The sequence below is a fragment of the Rana temporaria genome, chromosome 2 (genome assembly GCF_905171775.1).
Source record: "Rana temporaria chromosome 2, aRanTem1.1, whole genome shotgun sequence".
Classification (NCBI taxonomy): Eukaryota; Metazoa; Chordata; class Amphibia; order Anura; family Ranidae; genus Rana; species Rana temporaria.
The window spans coordinates 30,074,129-30,096,548 of record NC_053490.1 but is presented as its reverse complement, the minus strand read 5'-3'; the positions used below and the strand labels follow the sequence as shown (position 1 = coordinate 30,096,548).

The following is a 22,420-nucleotide window of genomic DNA, read 5'->3' as shown; positions in this document are numbered from 1 at the left end:
CGCTGGAGAGTGCAAAATCAGGCTCACTTCTGCATAGAAACCAATGAGCTTCCAGGTTTTATTACCAGACTTTATTGAACAAGTTGGGGTTAGAAGCTCATTGGTTTATATGCAGAAGTAAGCCTGATTTTGCCAGCAATAGTAAATAAACCCCATTGTGTACTTAAAGGTGGGGTATGCCTGTAGTGCAGTGGTGCCCAACCTTTTGAAGAGCGAGGGCCACTTAAGTAACTTGGTAACTATTCGAGGGCCACTATGAGCGTAGCGGGCGGAAGACAGGTCACGGCTACTCTATAGGCCCTCCTATCCGCCCAGATGGAAGGGGATGAATTCTCTTCTGTTTTTCGGATTGGAGGTAGGTGGGCATAAACAGACATCTGTCGCTCTATAGAGGTGAATTAAGGGTCCCATTTGGTTGGGCCGATCTTGTGAAAAGGGCCCAAGACTGCTTTCACACTGATGTGCTGCGCTATACCCACACCGTGGGTGCAGTGTAGTGCACCTGTGTCTATCCTGCGGGTTGGCTGAACTTTGCCATATACTCCACATGTGGCAAAAGCCAGCGCTGTAGAGGAAGCATCGGCTTATGGGGCTCTGCAGCCGTTTTCTTCCTCTACCACCAGCTTCATTCACAACACTGATGCTGTGGTATGGTTGGTCGGCAACCTGCGATCTGGGCTTGCCAACCCTCCATTCCAGAGAAGGAGGTCGCGGGCCACATCAGAGAGCTCCAAGCGGGCCACATGTGGCCCCCGGGCCACTGGTTGGCCACCCCTGCTGTAGTGACACTTGTCCCCAAAAAGTATCAAAAGTGTCAGTTAGGCTTCATGTACACGGAACATTTTAAAACCTCTCCTGAACGATAGAACTTGACAGCTAGTAACCGCATTTACATGCCGTGTTTGCATTTAGAATTGTTTTTTGCATTGTAAATGGCAGGGACGTACGGTGAGGTCAGTGACTGGTGAGGCACTGACTAGTATCAGAGCCAGATACACACAGGTTACATACACCGCAATTGTTAGAGAAAGAGCAATAATTCTAGCACTAGACCTCCTCTGTAACTCTAAATATGTAACCTGTAAAAAAAATGTAAAGCGTCGCCAATGGAAAAGTAGCGAAGTTTGTTGCCATTCAACAAGTGTGCGCAATTTCGAAGTTTGACATATTAGGTATTTGTCATGTTTCATAGTATACAAAAAAAATCAGGCTAACTTTAGTGTTTCTTTTTTTTTATATAATCATGAAAAAAAAATTCCCCCCAAAAAAGCTGTTTGAAAATTGCTGCGCAACTACTATATAATATAAAAAGTTGCAATAACCACCATTTTATTCCATAGGGTATCTGCTAAAACAATATATATATATATACATACATGTTTGGGGGTTCTGAGTAATTTTCTAAAAAAATAAATGATTTTACGTGTAGGAGAGAAGTGTCAGAATTGGCGTGGGTGGCAAGGGGTTAATTACCATAAGTAAGTAAGTAATATACAAATACATTTTTTATATTGTTCTTACAGTAATTAATTATATCTTTTTTATATATTTTTTTGCTTTAAAAATAATTCCACTAAACTAAACTGCCTCTAAATGACTATAAACTACTCAGTGACATATAAGAGAACATAGAAGAGAGTTCAGGGGCTGCTGAAAAAATAGCCAACAGCCCCTAAACGTCCGTTTATCAGCAGCAGTGCAATTAAGTGTCCAAATTGTCCGCCACAATATCCCAGTCCCGCTTTAAGTCGCTGATCGCCGCCATTACTAGTAAATAAATTAATAAAAATATCCCATAGTTTGTAGACGCTATTATGTTTGCGCTAACCACTCAATATACACATGGGATTTTTTTAACCAAAAATATGTATCAGAATACATAATGGCCTAAATTGATGAAGACATTTGATTTTTTCAGTTTTTTAATTGAATATTGGATGTTTTATAGCAGAAAGTAAAAAATCGTTTTTCTTTTCACAATTGCCGGTCTCTTTTTGTTTATATCGCAAAAAATAAAAACCGCAGTGATCAAATACCACCAAAAAACAAAGGCTCTAGTTGTGGGGAAAAAAAGCACAAACATTTTATTTGGATACAGCATTGCACGACCGCGCAATTGACAGTTAAAGTAACACAGTGATGTAGCGCAAAAAATAGCCTGGTCATGAAAAGGGGTAAATCTTCCGGAGGTCAAGTGGTTAAGTAAAACAACGTTCAGCTGTACAGATTGCAAGAGGCTGGTACCAGGTCCAATGAATTTTTTTTTGTACCAAAAATATGTAGAAGAATACATTTCAACCTAAACTGATGCCGCGTACACACAACCGTTTTTCGGGTTCTAAAAAATTACGTCTTTTTTTATGTCATTAAAAACGATCGTGTGTGGGCTCCAGAGCATTTTTCACGATGTAAAAAATGGGCATTAAAAATTTCGAACATGCTCTAATTTTTCACGTCGTTTTTAACGTTGTCGTTTTTTTACGTCGTAAAAAGTGGTAGTGTGTGGGCTTTAACGACGTGAAAAAAACGCGCATGCTCAGAAGCAAGTTCTGGTAAAACTAGAGTTCGTAATGGAGTAAGCACATTCATCACGCTGTAATGGACTGAAAAGCGAGAATCGTCTTTTACTAACACAAAATCAGCTAAAGCAGCCCAAAGGGTGGCGCCATCCGCATGGAACTTCCCCTTTATAGTGCCGTTCTATGCGTTGTATGTCACCGTGCTTTGCTAGAGCATTTTTTTTTCACGATCGTGTGTAGGCAAGGCCGTTTTAATGATCGGGTTGAAAAAAACGTCGTTTTTTCTAGACCCTTAAAAACAACATTTTTTACAACCCGAAAAAAGGATGTGTGTACGCGGCATGAGAATTTATATATATATATATATATATATATATAAATTCTCATGCCGCGTACACACACATCCTTTTTTCGGGTTGTAAAAAATATATATTTACTTTTTGGGATATTTATTATAGCAAAAAGGAAAAAAAATTGCTTTTTTTTTAAAAAAATTGTCACTCTTCTTTTGTTTATAGCCCAAAAAATAAAAACCGCAGAGGTGATCAAATACCACCAAAAAAAGCTCTATTTGTGGGAAAGAGCGAGCTTCAATTTTGTTTGGGTGCAACGTCGCATGACCGCGTAATTATCAGTTACAGTGACGCAGTGACGTATCGCAAAAAGTGCTCTGGTCAGGAAGGGGGTAAATTCTTCCAGGGCTGAAACGGTTAAACCAGATTCCACTAGTCTACATGCTAGAAATAATCATTTTACACAGCTAATACTCACGGAGGAAGCATTTGGGAGAGAAGTTTTTCTGTTTTTTGCTTTTCCACCTCCAGTTCCTCTGTTCTTTCTCGAATTAAATCTTCTAAGTTACTGGAGTACTGTTCCAACATCCTCAGCATGGAATCAATAATGTTCGTTTTCTTCCCTTTGTTGATGGTTTTAAACTGTAAGGAAAGCAAAAGCTGGCTGTTAGAGATCAGAGCTATTTAGCCAATGCTTTTAAAAAGTTACCCCTGGCACCTACAGTTCGAAGTTTTCCCTAGTGGCTGTCAATGGAGCTGGCTAAAAAATAAAATCCTGCTGGCTCCTGGATTAGACAAGATGGCTCCTGAATACCGTATTCATTTGTCCACACGTGTTAGATGATGTAGCCTGTCCAAGCAAGGATTTTTTATTTTATTAAACTTCCTGTACTGTTGCACATATAAGGGGTGCTCATATATTTTTGCCCCTTTTCTTCCATTGTAGTGGGCAACTAGGGTCCCATTCTATGATTGACAGAAATCCTCCTCAAATCAGGAGCAAGGGAAGCTGGTTGCAGGGTTGAATATGTTAGGCCCCTTTCACAAGGGTGCTTCTGCTAAGTGAAAACAACTTGCTCAGCAGGGGATCTCTCCAATAATCCCCACTGAGCAGGCGGATGACAGGTCCTTGTCCGATTCGCTATGCAGAGTGGAAACGGACACAGTCCTGCTCTCCTCTATGGGGCAATCTGATGAAAACAGACCACCTGTCCGTTTCCATCCGATGACATCTGATCCGCTGGACAGATGGGGAATAGGACCACCATCTGTCTGTTTTTGGTGGACAGGATCCGATCAGATGGTGGCGGTTGTCATCAGACATGTGTGCGTTGATATCTGCCGCTCCATAGAAGAGACTGGAGGGTCTGATCAGGTCTGCCTGAAAAACTGAATGGCGGACCTGATCGGACAGCCCTTGTGAAAGAGGCATACTGCAGTCAGAGGGAGAGGGCTCTTTTTGGCTGGTGACCCTTCATGTGAACATTATCTTTCCCCTCTCCTGGGGTGAGCAACAGTCAGAGGCCACATTCCCCTAGGACAGTGATGGCGAACCTTGGCACCCCAGATGTTTTGGAACTACATTTCCCATGATGCTCATGCACTTTGCAGTGTAGTTGAGCATCATGGGAAATGTAGTTCCAAAACATCTGGGGTGCCAAGGTTCACCATCACTGCCCTAGGAATTCCTGTGTGGAGTCCCTGACATCTTACTGATTACTTACTTAAGTCCTAATTACAACTATAAAGAACTAAATTCCAAGATTAACCAACTGTCCAGGTTACTCTCGCACAATAATCCTAAACCCCAGTGAAGGAGAATTTGTGTATGACCCCTGAAACTAATTGAGGTGGATTTACTAAAACTGGAGAGTGCAAATCTGGTGTAGCTGTGCATGGTAGCCAATCAGCTTCTAACTTCAGCTTGCGCAACTATACTTTGACAGAAACCTGGAAGCTGATTGGTTTCTATGCAGAGCTGCACCAGATTTTGTAATCTCCAGTTTTAGTAAATCAACCCCCGAAGTATTCAACTCTTGATTGACCTAGCACTCACATCCTTTCTTTCCATATATTTAAGACACAGTGACAGGGTCAATTTAAAACTCACACGCCGACCACCTTATACTCACCTTCACAGTGCTCCTACCCCCCCCCCTTTTCTCGTTGCAAGCACCGACATATCTGAATGTTCACTGAATCTGAATATTTACCTGTGCATGTGAAAGGTGAAGTTATCGGTTATAACAGTGTCAGAATGAGACCAAATATTGGCAAGATGTCTACACTGAGTAAGGGTGGTATTGGTATCCCTCTTACATCTGGTGCCCAAAACTGAACTCATAGTAGAGGACCTCAAAAAGAAGGTAAGGCAAGAGATCTCTTGCATTAAGCTGAGAACAATGGGCAGTTGGTATCTGCAAGGAATGGGGCATAGTCTGATGTCTCCACCAAAAAAACTCACTGAACGATAGTTGTTTCTGGCTAATAGTATACCCCTATGATACCAGTGTGAACTCCAAACCTGTGAGTCTATACTGTAATCAGAGAACATATTTCAATAGAAGATGTAAATAAACTAAGACAGATGCAAGATGATTTCCCCAGTATGTCACCTAAAGTCCCCTGGGCACCAACCACAATTTTGATCTGTACAAAAAAATGATGCGGAACAAACAACCTTGGAAGGAGTCTTGTACTCAAGATGCTGTTGGTTAATGGGGTTGATTTGGAGGGTGGGGGGCAAGTCAGGATTATCGGGTAGGAATATGGGCTAATGTTTTTAGAGGGAGTGGTAGGGGGCTCACAGAAAAAAAAAAAGGGCAGTCCTGTGTTTAAGCGCCCAAACACATTTGACAAGTTGGGTGGATATGGAGGTGGAAAACTCAGAAGTGGGAGCCCCAGGTGTCACTGCAATCCCTAACAGCCAGGAGAGCAGTCCATTTAGTAGGCGTGGTGAGGGTAGTGCAGGAAGGCCTAGAGCCCTAGACAAAATAATACTTTTGTCACCAGGATCACCTTAACCAAATAGTTTGCTGTCTCCCTGGTGCCAGGGTTTGGCATGTGATGGACTGGGTTGACAGATTAGTGGAAGGGGCTGGGCATGACCCCGCTGTCTTGGTCCATTTAGGGACAGAATACATGGAAGATAGAGGATCCTTAATCAATCAAGTGCCATGTGCAACACAGAAGAAGCAGAGGGAGCTAAGAGAGCTGAATGCATGGTTATAGATCTGGTGTAAAAGGGAAAGATTCTAGTTTCTAGAGCACTGGGTTGACTTTTTGTTGTGCTAAAGATAGTTTGCACCTTATGGTGCTTAGGTTTATGGGAAGGCTGGAGGAATATTTAAACTAGGATTGAGGGGGAAAGGTGAATTAGAATATAAAGGGGCAGACAAGTCAGAAATCTGGCTAATAGATCATATTCAGAGATTGGTTAACAATTCATACTCTGAATGGTCTAAGCTTATTAGTGGTGTACCCCAAGGTAGTGTTGTAACGCTAACTTTTTAACCTATTCATCAATGGTACAGAATTTGGGATTGAAAGTACCATGTCAGTGTTTGCAGATAACACCAAGCTATGTACAGGAATAAAGTCCTTACAGGATGTCTCCAATTTACAAGCTGACCTCAATGGGCTATTTAATTGGGCAACCATGTGGCAAATGATGTTTAATGTTGATACATGTAAACGTATGCCCTTGGGGTCAAAACCATGTATACATCATACATTCTAGGAGGATGACAGCTGGGGGAGTCAATTATAGAGGAGGATATTGGTGTTTTCCGGTAGATCATAGACTTAAACATACCATACAATGCCAAGCTGCAGCTTCTAAGGCTAGCAAAATACTTTCTTGTAGTAGGAGAGGTATAGATTTCAGAGAGAGAGGCATAATTTGCCCTGAATAAATCAATAGTAAGATCTCATCTGGAATATGCAGTTCAGTTTTGGGCACCAGTTCACAAATAAGATATCAGGGAACTGGGGAAAGCGAAGAGAAGGACAACCAAACTGATAAGAGGCATGGAGGCTATGAGGAAAAATTAGAGGAACTGAATGAATTCTATCTTGAAAAGAGGAGATTAAGGGGGGGATATGATCAACATGTATAAATACATAAGGGGTTCATATGGTGAACTTGGTGTAGAGTTATTCTTTCAGGTCATTACAGCGGATAAGAAGGCTCTCTTTACATTTGGAGGAAAAGAGATTTAACCTCCATGTACAGAAAAGTTTCTTCACAGTAAGAGCTGTGAAAATGTGGAATACACTCCCTCAAGAACTAGTTCTGGCCAGCTCGGTAGATTGTTTAAAAAAAGATCAGGATTAGAGTTGAGCGGACACCTGGATGTTCGGGTTCGACGGGTTTGGCCGAACTTCAGAAAAAAGTCCGGGTTCGGGACCCGAACTTGACCCGAACCCGAACCCCATTGAAGCCAATGGGGACCAGATTTTTTTACTACTAAAATGTCTCTAAAACACTAAGGGAAAGGGCTAGAGGGCTGCAAATGGCAGCAAAATGTCGGTAAGAGCATGGCAAGTACTCTGGAAATAAATATGGATAGGGAAATAACTTAAAATAACATAAAAAAAATAATCTTGACCTAGGAGGACGAGGTCCATATAGAGTAGGAGGTTGAGGTGGCGGTGGATGTGGCGGTGTAGGTGGAAGCGGTGGTGGAGTAGGACGAGGTAGCCAACACAGCAGGTTTTGGTTATTAATTGATTTATTTTTTTAAATAAGGGTACACCCCAAAAGAGTGAGAAAGATCTAGGGTTGCCACCTCATCCCTTTAAACCCGGACACATAGTAATTACACAGGTTCTTGGGCTAATTTAATGGCGATAAGGCACCAAGTGAGTTTAATTATCAGCACCATAATCAGCCAGAGAACCTGTGTAATTAATATGTTTTCGCTTTTAAATGGATGAGGTGGCAACCCTAGAAAGATCAGAAAAAAAAGAATGGCTGGGTAAGGCCGGCCCAGTGTCTATTTTGCACAAGGTACAGACAAGTCCTGTGGGATCCATGCCTGGTTAATTTTAATGAACGTGAGCTTGTCCACATTGTCTCTGGACAGGCGGCTGCGCTTGTCTGTGATAACGCCCCCTGCCCTGCTAAATACACGTTCAGATAATACACTGGCTGCAGGGCAGGCCAGCACCTCCAAGGCGTAAAGGGCAAGCTCAGGCCATGTGCCCAATTTGGAGACCCAGAAGTTTAAGGGGGCAGACCCATCATTCAGTACGTGTAGGCGTGTGCACAGATACTGCTTAACTATGTTGGTGAAATGCTGCCTCCTGCTAAAACGTTCCATATCAGCTGGTGGTGCTGGTTGTTGTGGCGTGCTGACAAAGCTTTTCCACATTTCAGCCATGCTAACCCTGCCTTCTGAGGTGCTGGCGGTGCCCCGGCTGTGTTGGCGACCTCTTCCTCCTCCTCTGCCTTCGCCTTGTGCTTCCACTTTGCCCCCGCTGTCAGGTGGGAATTCCACCAGCAGCGCGTCTACCAGCGTGCGCTTGTACTCGCGCATCTTGCGATCACGCTCCAGTGAGGGAATTAAGGACGGTACATTGTCCTTGTAACGGGGATCCAGCAGCGTGGCCACCCAGTAATCAGCACCTGTTAAAATGTGCGAAACATGGCTGTCGTTGCGGAGACGCTGCAGCATGTAATCGCTCATGTGTGCCAGGCTGCCCAGAGGCAACGAAAAGCTGTCCTCTGTGGGAGGTGTATCATCTAAAGTGTTTATCTCACACCTACAGATATGGAGGAAACACTGCAAACACTGGAGGAAACACTGCAAATTTTTAATTGTTTCCCTAAATGGATGTTTTTTGAATAGCACAATAGAAGAAAAGTAAATAAAGGGTGTATCTCACAGGGGACAGATGCAGAGCTAGTGTAATATGCAGAGTATCTCCTATATAATTCTCTCCCTATAGCAGCAAACAGGAAACTTGCCCTAAACTGTCTAATGCAGAGTATATCACAGGGACAGATGCAGAGATGCTGTAATATGCAGAGTATCTCCTATATAATTCTTTCCCTATAGCAGCAAACAGGAAACCTTGCCCTAAACTGTCTAATGCAGAGTATATCACAGGGACAGATGCAGAGATGCTGTAATATGCAGAGTATCTCCTATATAATTCTCTCCCTATAGCAGCAAACAGGAAACTTGCCCTAAACTGTCTAATGCCCCGTACACACGACCGAGTTTCTCGGCAGAATTCAGCCAGAAACTCGATCGGAGCTGGATTCTGCCGAGAAACTCGGCCGTGTGTACACTTTTCACCGAGGAAGCCGACGAGAAACTCGTCGGGCCAAATAGAGAACATGTTCCTTATTTCCTCGTTGTTCAATGAGGAAAGTTGGCTCGCCGAGATCCTCGGCGGCTTCAACACAGAACTCGACGAGGAACTCGATGTGTTTGGCACATCGAGTTCCTCGGACGTGTGTACGGGGCCTAATGCAGAGTATATCACAGGGACAGATGCAGAGATGCTGTAATATGCAGAGTATCTCCTATATAATTCTTTCCCTATAGCAGCAAACAGGAAACTTGCCCTAAACTGTCTAATGCAGAGTATATCACAGGGACAGATGCAGAGATGCTGTAATATGCAGAGTATCTCCTATATAATTCTTTCCCTATAGCAGCAAACAGGAAACCTTGCCCTAAACTGTCTAATGCAGAGTATATCACAGGGACAGATGTAGAGATGCTGTAATATGCAGAGTATCTCCTATATAATTCTTTCCCTATAGCAGCAAACAGGAAACTTGCCCTAAACTGTCTAATGCAGAATATATCACAGGGCCAGATGCAGAGATGCTGTAATATGCAAAGTATCTCCTATATAATTCTCTCCCTATAGCAACAAACAGGAAACCTTGCCCTAAACTGTCTAATGCAGAGTATATCACAGGGACAGATGCAGAGATGCTGTAATATGCAGAGTATCTCCTATATAATTCTTTCCCTATAGCAGCAAACAGGAAACCTTGCCCTAAACTGTCTAATGCAGAGTATATCACAGGGACAGATGCAGAGATGCTGTAATATGCAGAGTATCTCCTATATAATTCTCTCCCTATAGCAACAAACAGGAAACCTTGCCCTAAACTGTCTAATGCAGAGTGTCTCACAGGGACAGATGCAGAGATGCTGTAATATGCAGAGTATCTCCTATATAATTCTTTCCCTATAGCAGCAAACAGGAAACTTGCCCTAAACTGTCTAATGCAGAGTATATCACAGGGACAGATGCACAGCTGGTGTCGATTTCTGAAGCAGTACAATCCTATCTCAATCTCTCCCCCAGATCAGCAGCAGCCTTTCCCTACCCTAGCTAAAGCAGAGTGACGAACTGTGCTGTGTGCCTCTAGCTTATATAGAGGCTGGGTCACATGCTGGGTAGGGTTGAGCCGAACATACCCGGGTTCGGTTCGCATCAGAACGTTCGAACAGACCGCGGGTTCGCGCGAACATTTAGAACCCCATTGAAGTCTATGGGACTCGAACGTTCGAATTCAAAAACGATCATTTTAAAGACCAATATTCAATTTAATGTTGGTAAACGTCTTTCAGAACCCGGGTCTTGCCCCAGGGAACATGTATCAATCGAAAAAAATATTTAAAAACGGACGTTTTTGCGGAGCAGCGATTTTAATGATGTTTAAAGTGAAAAAAAAAATGAAAAATTCCTTCAAATATCACACCTGCTGTGTGTCTCTAGTAGTGGCACATGTTTAGAAATGTCCCTGCACAACATTAAATTATTATAAGAACAAAGTAATTTAATACTGGTTGCGCACGTGCTGTGTGGGAACAATATCTCGATTATTTTAGGGGTGGTGGGGGGGTGGCATTATCTTTTTGGGAAAGCAAAATTGTAGAAAAAAGGGCACCCCTCAAACATACTGTAATTGTAGCGCAACAAAGAGCCACGTGCAAAGTATTGCATCAAAAATTGTTATTAGGCGCCCTTGTTACACAGGGGCATAAAAATGTGTCCGTAGGCGCAACATAACACTGCAACCCCTCCCAATATCTGTAATTGTAGCGCAACAAAGAGCCACGTGCAAAGTATTGCATCAAAAATTGTTATTAGGCGCCCTTGTTACACAGGGGCATAAAAATGTGTCCGTAGGCGCAACATAACACTGCAACCCCTCCCAATATCTGTAATTGGAGCGCAACAAGGAGCCACGTGCAAAGTATTGCATCAAAAATTGTTATTAGGTGCCCCTGTTACACAGGGGCATAAAAATGTGTCCGTAGGCGCAACATAACACTGCAACCCCTCCCAATATCTGTAATTGTAGCGCAACAAAGAGCCACGTGCAAAGTATTGCATCAAAAATTGTTATTAGGCGCCCTTGTTACACAGGGGCATAAAAATGTGTCCGTAGGCGCAACATAACACTGCAACCCCTCCCAATATCTGTAATTGTAGCGCAACAAAGAGCCACGTGCAAAGTATTGCATCAAAAATTGTTATTAGGCGCCCTTGTTACACAGGGGCATAAAAATGTGTCCGTAGGCGCAACATAACACTGCAACCCCTCCCAATATCTGTAATTGTAGCGCAACAAAGAGCCACGTGCAAAGTATTGCATCAAAAATTGTTATTAGGCGCCCTTGTTACACAGGGGCATAAAAATGTGTCCGTAGGCGCAACATAACACTGCAACCCCTCCCAATATCTGTAATTGTAGCGCAACAAAGAGCCACGTGCAAAGTATTGCATCAAAAATTGTTATTAGGCGCCCTTGTTACACAGGGGCATAAAAATGTGTCCGTAGGCGCAACATAACACTGCAACCCCTCCCAATATCTGTAATTGGAGCGCAACAAGGAGCCACGTGCAAAGCATTGCATCAAAAATTGTTATTAGGTGCCCCTGTTACACAGGGGCATAAAAATGTGTCCGTAGGCGCAACATAACACTGCAACCCCTCCCAATATCTGTAATTGTAGCGCAACAAAGAGCCACGTGCAAAGTATTGCATCAAAAATTGTTATTAGGCGCCCTTGTTACACAGGGGCATAAAAATGTGTCCGTAGGCGCAACATAACACTGCAACCCCTCCCAATATCTGTAATTGGAGCGCAACAAGGAGCCACGTGCAAAGTATTGCATCAAAAATTGTTATTAGGTGCCCCTGTTACACAGGGGCATAAAAATGTGTCCATAGGCGCAACATAACACTGCAACCCCTCCCAATATCTGTAATTGGAGCGCAACAAGGAGCCACGTGCAAAGTATTGCATCAAAAATTGTTATTAGGCGCCCCTGTTACACAGTGGCATAAAAATGTGTCCGTAGGCGCAACATAACACTGCAACCCCTCCCAATATCTGTAATTGTAGCGCAACAAAGAGCCACGTGCAAAGTATTGCATCAAAAATTGTTATTAGGCGCCCTTGTTACACAGGGGCATAAAAATGTGTCCGTAGGCGCAACATAACACTGCAACCCCTCCCAATATCTGTAATTGGAGCGCAACAAGGAGCCACGTGCAAAGCATTGCATCAAAAATTGTTATTAGGTGCCCCTGTTACACAGGGGCATAAAAATGTGTCCGTAGGCGCAACATAACACTGCAACCCCTCCCAATATCTGTAATTGTAGCGCAACAAAGAGCCACGTGCAAAGTATTGCATCAAAAATTGTTATTAGGCGCCCTTGTTACACAGGGGCATAAAAATGTGTCCGTAGGCGCAACATAACACTGCAACCCCTCCCAATATCTGTAATTGGAGCGCAACAAGGAGCCACGTGCAAAGTATTGCATCAAAAATTGTTATTAGGTGCCCCTGTTACACAGGGGCATAAAAATGTGTCCATAGGCGCAACATAACACTGCAACCCCTCCCAATATCTGTAATTGGAGCGCAACAAGGAGCCACGTGCAAAGTATTGCATCAAAAATTGTTATTAGGCGCCCTTGTTACACAGGGGCATAAAAATGTGTCCGTAGGCGCAACATAACACTGCAACCCCTCCCAATATCTGTAATTGGAGCGCAACAAGGAGCCACGTGCAAAGTATTGCATCAAAAATTGTTATTAGGCGCCCTTGTTACACAGGGGCATAAAAATGTGTCCGTAGGCGCAACATAACACTGCAACCCCTCCCAATATCTGTAATTGGAGCGCAACAAGGAGCCACGTGCAAAGTATTGCATCAAAAATTGTTATTAGGTGCCCTTGTTACACAGGGGCATAAAAATGTGTCCGTAGGCGCAACATAACACTGCAACCCCTCCCAATATCTGTAATTGGAGCGCAACAAGGAGCCACGTGCAAAGTATTGCATCAAAAATTGTTATTAGGTGCCCCTGTTACACAGGGGCATAAAAATGTGTCCATAGGCGCAACATAACACTGCAACCCCTCCCAATATCTGTAATTGGAGCGCAACAAGGAGCCACGTGCAAAGTATTGCATCAAAAATTGTTATTAGGTGCCCCTGTTACACAGGGGCATAAAAATGTGTCCGTAGGCGCAACATAACACTGCAACCCCTCCCAATATCTGTAATTGGAGCGCAACAAGGAGCCACGTGCAAAGTATTGCATCAAAAATTGTTATTAGGTGCCCCTGTTACACAGGGGCATAAAAATGTGTCCGTAGGCGCAACATAACACTGCAACCCCTCCCAATATCTGTAATTGGAGCGCAACAAGGAGCCACGTGCAAAGTATTGCATCAAAAATTGTTATTAGGCGCCCCTGTTACACAGGGGCACAAAAATTGTGCCTTAGGCCACGTGCAAAGTATTGCATCAAAAATTGTTATTAGACGCCCCTGTTACACAGGGGCACAAAAATTGTGCCTTAGGCCTTAGGCCACATGCAAAGTATTGCATCAAAAATTGTTATTAGACACCCCTGTTACACAGGGGCAGAAAAATTAGGCCTTAGGCCACGTGCAAAGTATTGCATCCAAAATTGTTATTAGGCGCAACATAACACTGCAACCCCTCCCAATATCTGTAATTGGAGCGCAACAAGGAGCCACGTGCAAAGTATTGCATCAAAAATTGTTATTAGACACCCCTGTTACACAGGGGCAGAAAAATTAGGCCTTAGGCCTTAGGCCACGTGCAAAGTATTGCATCCAAAATTGTTATTAGGCGCAACATAACACTGCAACCCCTCCCAATATCTGTAATTGGAGCGCAACAAGGAGCCACGTGCAAAGTATTGCATCAAAAATTGTTATTAGACGCCCCTGTTACACAGGGGCACAAAAATTAGGCCTTAGGCCACGTGCAAAGTATTGCATCAAAAATTGTTATTAGGCGCCCCTGTTAAACAGGGGCAGAAAAATTAGGCCTTAGGCACTGGTGGCGGAGCACAGAAAAACAAAATTTCTTACTAGCTAACAGCATGAAAAGTGAGGAGGAGAAGGATATTCCATCAGCAGCACAACAGGACAGTCACTCAGCATCAGCAGTCTCAAAGGGATCTGATATTTCAACACAAAATTCTTATTCAGTAACATCAGCATCAGGTGCTTGGTAGCCGGTGTTGATCCAAGCCTGATTCATTTTGATGAAGGTCAGTCGATCAACAGAGTCGGTGGAGAGGCGTACCCTGTGATCGGTCACAAAGCCTCCAGCAGCACTGAATGTACGTTCTGAAAGAACACTGGATGCAGGGCAAGCCAGTAGCTCAATTGCGTACTGTGCAAGCTCTGGCCAGTGATCCATCCTCAAGACCCAGTAAGCCAGAGGATTTTCCGTGGGGAAGGTGTCCAAGTCGGATCTTGCCGCTAGGTATTCCCGGACCATGTAAACCAGACGCTGGCGATGGTTGCTGGAACCGGTCAGACCTTGGGGGTGCGGACTAAAAAATTGTCTGAACGCATCGGTCAGACGGCCACCTTCTCCACCGCTCCTTCTCTGACTCACCGAAGCCTCAGCAAGACGTTGTCCAGGGCCAGGTTTTGGTAATCCCCCCGGTTCTGGGAACGCATTGCACAGACCCTTCTGCAAGGCCTCCCGCAGTAGTTTCATCTTCTGCTCCCTCTGCGATGGCAACATAAGATCCGTTACCTTACTCTTGTAACGTGGATCAAGGAGAGTTGCCAGCCAGTAATGATCCCTCTCCTTGATAGCACGTACACGAGGATCCTTACGCAGGCTTTGCAGAATCAGGGAGGCCATGCAGCGTAGGTTTGCAGAGGCATTCGGGGCACAGTCCTCTGGGTCACTGAGGACGACAGGATCCTCAGCCACCTCATCCCAGCCACGTAAAAGTCCACGTGTTCCTTGGGACTGTAAATGATCCCTTGAAGACTGCTGCTGTTGATTCTGAGTGCTAGGCTCCACCTCCATGCTGCTGATACAATCCTCCTCCTTCTCCTCTTCCTCATCCTCCTCCTCCTCTTCCTGTGTTCCAGGTGGGCAAGCAGGAACAGTGTCTGGATAAAGGGGGCCTTGAGAGGTAAGGAAGTCCTCCTCTTCCTCCCTCTGTTCTGCCTCAAGGGCCCTGTCCATTATTCCACGTAGGGTGTGCTCCAACATGTGAATAAGCGGGACAGTCTCACTGATGCATGCACTGTCACTGCTCACCATCCTCGTGGCCTCCTCAAATGGTGACAGGACAGTGCATGCATCCCTGATCAAGGCCCACTGGCGTGGTGAAAAAAACCCAAGCTCCCCTGAGCCAGTTCTGCTGCCATATTGGCACAGGTACTCATTGATGGCCCTCTGCTGCGTGTGCAGCCGCTGCAGCATGGCCAACGTAGAGTTCCATCTGGTGGGCATGTCACAGATTAGGCGGTTCTTGGGCAGGTTGTATTCCCTCTGGAGGTCTGTCAGCCGAGCAGTGGCATTATATGACCTCCGGAAATGCACACAGACTTTCCTGGCCTGCCTCAGGACATCCTGTAAGCCAGGGTACCTGCCCAAGAACCGCTGCACCACCAAATTGAGAACATGCGCAAAACAGGGCACATGGGTGAGTTTTCCACGTCGCAGGGCAGAGAGGAGGTTGGTGCCATTATCGCTGACCACCATTCCAGGCTTCAGCTGGCGTGGCGTCAACCACCTCTGAGCCTGCCCCTGCAGAGCTGAAAGAACCTCTTCCCCAGTGTGGCTCCTGTCTCCCAAGCACACCAGCTCTAGGACCGCATGGCATCTCTTGGCCTGCATTCCTGCGTAGCCCGTCGTACGCCTACGGAGCACGGCTGGTTCTGAGCCAACATCACCACAGGAAGAGGCCACAGAGGAAGAAGAAGAGGAGGGTGTGGAGGAGAGAGGTGTGTCACAAGCAGTTGTAGTGTTTTGGAGGCGTGGTGGTGGAACAACCTCCAAAACTACTGTGCCTTGACCTGCGTCCTTCCCAGCTGCCAGCAGAGTCACCCAATGGGCCGTAAAAGACAGGTAACGTCCCTGTCCATGCCTGCTGGACCATGAGTCAGCGGTAAGATGCACCTTACCACTGACCGCCCTGTCCAGCGAGGTATGGACATTGCCTTCCACATGCCGGTAGAGAGCCGGAATCGCCTTTCGTGAAAAAAAGTGGCGTTTGGGTACTTGCCACTGAGGTACTGCACATTCCACAAACTCACGGAAGGGGGCAGAATCTACCAACTGAAAAGGTAGCAGTTGAAGTGCTAGCAATTTTGCTAAGCTAGCATTCAACCGCTGGGCATGTGGATGGCTGGGAGCGTACTTCTTTCGGCGCTGCAGCAGCTGGGGCAGGGAAATTTGTCTGGTAATATCAGTAGATTGGCCGGATGTACTACCACTACTACGTTGTGACACACCTATTTCTACACCTTCGGTGCAGGCTGCAGAGAGGACTAGGGGTCTAGTGGGGTTTGAGGTCACAGAAGGGCAAGGGGAGGACCGCTTTGGTCTTTGGTGTGGGTCTTTCTGGTATGCCTGCCAACGAGCTGCATGGCAGGTCGACATATGTCTGGACAAGCATGTGGTGCCCAAGCGGGTGATGTTTTGGCCACGCGAGATACGCTTGAGACATATGTTGCAAACAGCAAAGGTAGCATCTGATGGACAGGTTTCAAAAAAGGCCCACACCAAAGAACTTTTGCTGTACCGTTGAGACACAGCAGCGCCACGTAATGCAGTTGGTGTACTGCCCTTAAGCTGACCCCTGGAGGGCTTCCTGCCTCTTTGAAGATGTGCCTGTGCCTCGTCCTCTTCCTCCTCCTCTCTCCTACCAGGCACCCAGGTAGAGTCAATGACCTCATCATCCCCTCCCTCCTCATCATCACTGGCGACAACCTGGCAGTATGCTCCAGCTGGGGGAACATCACTCCCAGATTGTGGTCCCTCTCGGCCACCCCCTCTCCCTGGGCTCACATCAATGCCTTCCTCTATCAGTGTTCCGTCATCGGAGTCTTCAAAACGCTGTGCATCTTCAGCTAGCATGTACCCAACACTGTGTTGAAACAGTTCGGGGGACTCCTCAGGAGGACACGGTGGGACTAGGGAAGGATTGTGTGATCCCATTGTGCAGAGGGTAGAGGACGCCTTGGCAGCTGCTTTGCCAGACAAACTATAATCAGTCTGTGTGAGAGAGGATGAGGAGGATGAGGACGGCTTGGTCATCCACTCAACTAATTTCTCAGCATGTTGAGGCTCAACACGGCCAGCTCCCGAAAAGAAGGACGAGCGGCCACGGCCACGTGCTGAAGAGGATGCACCACATCCATCACCAGCGTTACCTCTAGATGCAGAGCCTGCTTGCCCTCGTGACTCTCTGCCTCTCTTTGTCCTTCCAGCCATAGTTATGCGTTCAGGTGTTATGTAACAAAATAGTCGCTGTCACACCAACTGCGTTCAGATGGTATTAAACAGCAACCACACAGTAAGAGCGACTTGGTTCAAGTGTAAAGTAACAAAATAGTCGCTGTCACACCAACTGCTTTCAGATGGTATTAAACAGCAACCACACAGTAAGAGCGACTTGGCTCAAGTGCGAAGTAACAAAATAGTCGCTGTCACACCAACTGCGTTCAGATGGTATTAAACAGCAACCACACAGTAAGAGCGACTTGGCTCAAGTGTAAAGTAACAAAATAGTCGCTGTCACACCGACTGCGTTCAGATGGTATTAAACAGCAATCACACAGTAAGAGCGACTTGGTTCAAGTGTAAAGTAACAAAATAGTCGCTGTCACACCAACTGCGTTCAGATGGTATTAAACAGCAATCACACAGTAAGAGCGACTTGGTTCAAGTGTAAAGTAACAAAATAGTCGCTGTCACACCAACTGCTTTCAGATGGTATTAAACAGCAACCACACAGTAAGAGCGACTTGGCTCAAGTGTGAAGTAACAAAATAGTCGCTGTCACACCAACTGCGTTCAGATGGTATTAAACAGCAACCACACAGTAAGAGCGACTTGGCTCAAGTGTAAAGTAACAAAATAGTCGCTGTCACACCGACTGCGTTCAGATGGTATTAAACAGCAATCACACAGTAAGAGCGACTTGGTTCAAGTGTAAAGTAACAAAATAGTCGCTGTCACACCAACTGCTTTCAGATGGTATTAAACAGCAACCACACAGTAAGAGCGACTTGGCTCAAGTGTGAAGTAACAAAATAGTCGCTGTCACACCAACTGCGTTCAGATGGTATTAAACAGCAACCACACAGTAAGAGCGACTTGGCTCAAGTGTAAAGTAACAAAATAGTCGCTGTCACACCGACTGCGTTCAGATGGTATTAAACAGCAACCACACAGTAAGAGCGACTTGGCTCAAGTGTAAAGTAACAAAATAGTCGCTGTCACACCAACTGCGTTCAGATGGTATTAAACAGCAACCACACAGTAAGAGCGACTTGGCTCAAGTGTAAAGTAACAAAATAGTCGCTGTCACACCGACTGCGTTCAGATGGTATTAAACAGCAATCACACAGTAAGAGCGACTTGGTTCAAGTGTAAAGTAACAAAATAGTCGCTGTCACACCAACTGCGTTCAGATGGTATTAAACAGCAACCACACAGTAAGAGCGACTTGGCTCAAGTGTAAAGTAACAAAATAGTCGCTGTCACACCGACTGCGTTCAGATGGTATTAAACAGCAACCACACAGTAAGAGCGACTTGGCTCAAGTGTAAAGTAACAAAATAGTCGCTGTCACACCGACTGCGTTCAGATGGTATTAAACAGCAATCACACAGTAAGAGCGACTTGGTTCAAGTGTAAAGTAACAAAATAGTCGCTGTCACACCAACTGCTTTCAGATGGTATTAAACAGCAACCACACAGTAAGAGCGACTTGGCTCAAGTGTAAAGTAACAAAATAGCCGCAGTGACACCAACTGCCTTTAGTTGCTATTAAACAGCACGCACGCAGTAATAGCGACTGCGGTCAAATGCGATTTAACAGCACGCACGCAGTGGCACCAACTGCCTTTAGTTGCTATTAAACAGCACGCACGCAGTAATAGCGACTGCGGTCAAATGCGATTTAACAGCACGCACGCAGTGGCACCAACTGCCTTTAGTTGCTATTAAACAGCACGCACGCAGTAATAGCGACTGCGTTCAAATGCGATTTAACAGCACGCACGCAGTGACACCAACTGCCTTTAGTTGCTATTAAACAGCACGCACGCAGTAATAGCGACTGCGGTCAAATGCGATTTAACAGCACGCACGCAGTGACACCAACTGCCTTTAGTTGCTATTAAACAGCACGCACGCAGTAATAGCGACTGCGGTCAAATGCGATTTAACAGCACGCACGCAGTGACACCAACTGCCTTTAGTTGCTATTAAACAGCACGCATGCAGTAATAGCGACTGCGGTCAAATGCGATTTAACAGCACGCACGCAGTGACACCAACTGCCTTTAGTTGCTATTAAACAGCACGCACGCAGTAATAGCGACTGCGGTCAAATGCGATTTAACAGCACGCACGCAGTGACACCAACTGCCTTTAGTTGCTATTAAACAGCACGCACGCAGTAATAGCGACTGCGGTCAAATGCGATTTAACAGCACGCACGCAGTGACACCAACTGCCTTTAGTTGCTATTAAACAGCACGCACGCAGTAATAGCGACTGCGGTCAAATGCGATTTAACAGCACGCACGCAGTGACACCAACTGCCTTTAGTTGCTATTAAACAGCACGCACGCAGTAATAGCGACTGCGGTCAAATGCGATTTAACAGCACGCACGCAGTGACACCAACTGCCTTTAGTTGCTATTAAACAGCACGCACGCAGTAATAGCGACTGCGGTCAAATGCGATTTAACAGCACGCACGCAGTGACACCAACTGCCTTTAGTTGCTATTAAACAGCACGCACGCAGTAATAGCGACTGCGGTCAAATGCGATTTAACAGCATGCACGCAGTGACACCAACTGCCTTTAGTTGCTATTAAACAGCACGCACGCAGTAATAGCGACTGCGTTTCTGTGCAATTCAATAGCCCAGTTGCATTAACAGCGACTGCGCTTCTGTGCAAATAAATTGCACACGTGCAGTAACAGGTAATGCGTCTGTGTGTGCAATTAACTAGCACACGTTAAATAACACAGATTAATTATATTAAAAGTAAATCCCTAATGCAGGCAATACAACACGTTAGAGCGCTGCATGTAGAACAATCTCCTGCCTGATAGATAAACTAGCTGAGCTGTACAGTTTATAAATATATTGACAACGCCTAAGGATGTGAATATATTCTCTACAAACTGTACTTTTAACTATACTGACTACACTTCCTACTCTATCTATCTTTCTATCTATCTATCTATCTATCTATCTAGTTAAGACACTGTGTCTCTATCTCTCTATCTCTCTCTGTCTGACTGACTGATCTTCTCTAGAACCGCCAACACACTACACTAGGCAGCCGTGCAGGCTGCCTTTTATAGTGGGGGGCGTGTACTAATCCCCCTGAGCCATAATTGGCCAAAGCCACCCTGGCTTTGGCCAATTATGGCTCTTCGTTTTTTGAGCGCTGTGATTGGGCAAGCATGCGGGACATACAGCATGCTTGGCCAATCATCAGCGCTCAACGCCCCAGTGAATTATGGGACGTTTAGTGTCATTCGAATTTGGCGCGAACGACCCGTTTTGTTCGATTTTCGACGAACGATCGAACGACCGATGTTCGATTCGAACATAGGTTCGAATCGAACGCGGAGCTCATCCCTAATGCTGGGTCACATGCTGCACTGGCCAATCACAGCCATGCCATTAGTAGGCATGGCTGTGATGGCTTCTTAGTCACAGCAGTAAAACAAATTGCGATTGGCTGCCGTGCAGCGCGCCGTTACATAGCCGAACTCCGAACCTGAACCCGAACTTTCAGAAAAATGTTCGGGTCCGGGTAAAAAAAAAAACAAAGTCCGTACCGAACCCGAACTTTACAGTTCGGGTTCGCTCAACCCTAATCAGGATGCATTCCTAAATGCACAAAATATAACTAGATTATAACACTTAGAGATAATTAATCCAGGGGTAGTTTATCCAGGGAATATCCAAATATCCTGGTTGATTGGGAAGGATTTTTTCCCCCTCCTGAAGCAAATTAGACCATGCTTTATGTTTTTTTTTTTTTTTTGCCTTCCTCTGGCTCAACTGTGGGTATAGGATTGTGTATATGGAGGTTTTCTACAGGAATACCCCGCTTTATGTACCCCCAATTTACTTACACTCGCAAGTACGAACACATTGGTGTCTATGGGAAATTTTGGTCAGCTTGACATGGCACTGCTCCCGGTTTTAACATGGGTGCAGGCCCGTCGGAACAAGACAGGCAAAGCAGGCAACTGCTTAGGGCCCCGAGCTGGCCAGGGGCCCCCAAGCAGGAGCCTGTTTGTTCCACTGCGGGAATGGGGACTTTCGTTTGAGGGGAGAGAAGCAGGGGCGGACTGGGCTGTGTGTGGCAGGCCGGATATTTAATCCCAGCGATTTACGGTGGCAGCGATGTCTGTTACTTTAACATTTTTTTTTTTTTTTTTCGGCAGAGACCAGTCTCCCCCTCTGGTTAGTTGAGCAGAGCAGTCAGTGTATCAATGCTCCTCTCCTCCTCCGTTCTGTAAACACACACACACACACACACACGAGGAGAAGAAGGAGGAGGAGGAGGAGGGGGAGATGGGATGCTCTGATCAGGTGTGCACTAAGTTTTTATTATGCTCTGTACTGTAGATGGAGGAGGGAGGGGGGAGAGTGTCTGTCTGGAAAGGAGGACAAGGTAGATGTCATTTGAGTGATCGAGGGGTTAGGTTAGGAGGACATGTGCTGGGAGGGGGGAGGCAATGCTAGAAGTGTGGATTAGATTTTAAATTTGACAACCCCTCTCTTCCTTCCCAAAACACCCCTCCAGCACATATCCTACCCATCCCCCTTGTACTGTATCTTTTCTCTCACAAAGCTCCCCCCCAGCACATATCTGACACCCCAAGCACATGTGGGCACAGAGGTTGTATATGATGGACACAGTGGCTGCATATTATGGGGCACAGTGGCTGCATATTATGGGGCACAGTGGCTGCATATGGTGGGGCACAGTGGCTGCATATGGAGGGGCACGGTGGCTGCATATGATGGGGCACGGTGGCTGCATATGGTAGGGCACGG

The 22,420-nt window shown here is 45.6% G+C and overlaps 1 protein-coding gene across 2 annotated transcripts in view; it reads right to left on the bottom strand.

Annotated features, from left to right (window-relative positions):
- LOC120928919 (retinal guanylyl cyclase 2-like) overlaps window positions 1-22,420 on the bottom strand; it is a 193,641-nt gene that overhangs the window by 37,063 nt on the left and 134,158 nt on the right. For both annotated transcript variants that reach the window (XM_040339999.1, XM_040339998.1), the window contains exon 13: window positions 3,291-3,454. In XM_040339999.1, the coding sequence (XP_040195933.1) occupies window positions 3,291-3,454 (164 nt within the window). The remainder of the gene's footprint in view (window positions 1-3,290; window positions 3,455-22,420) is intronic.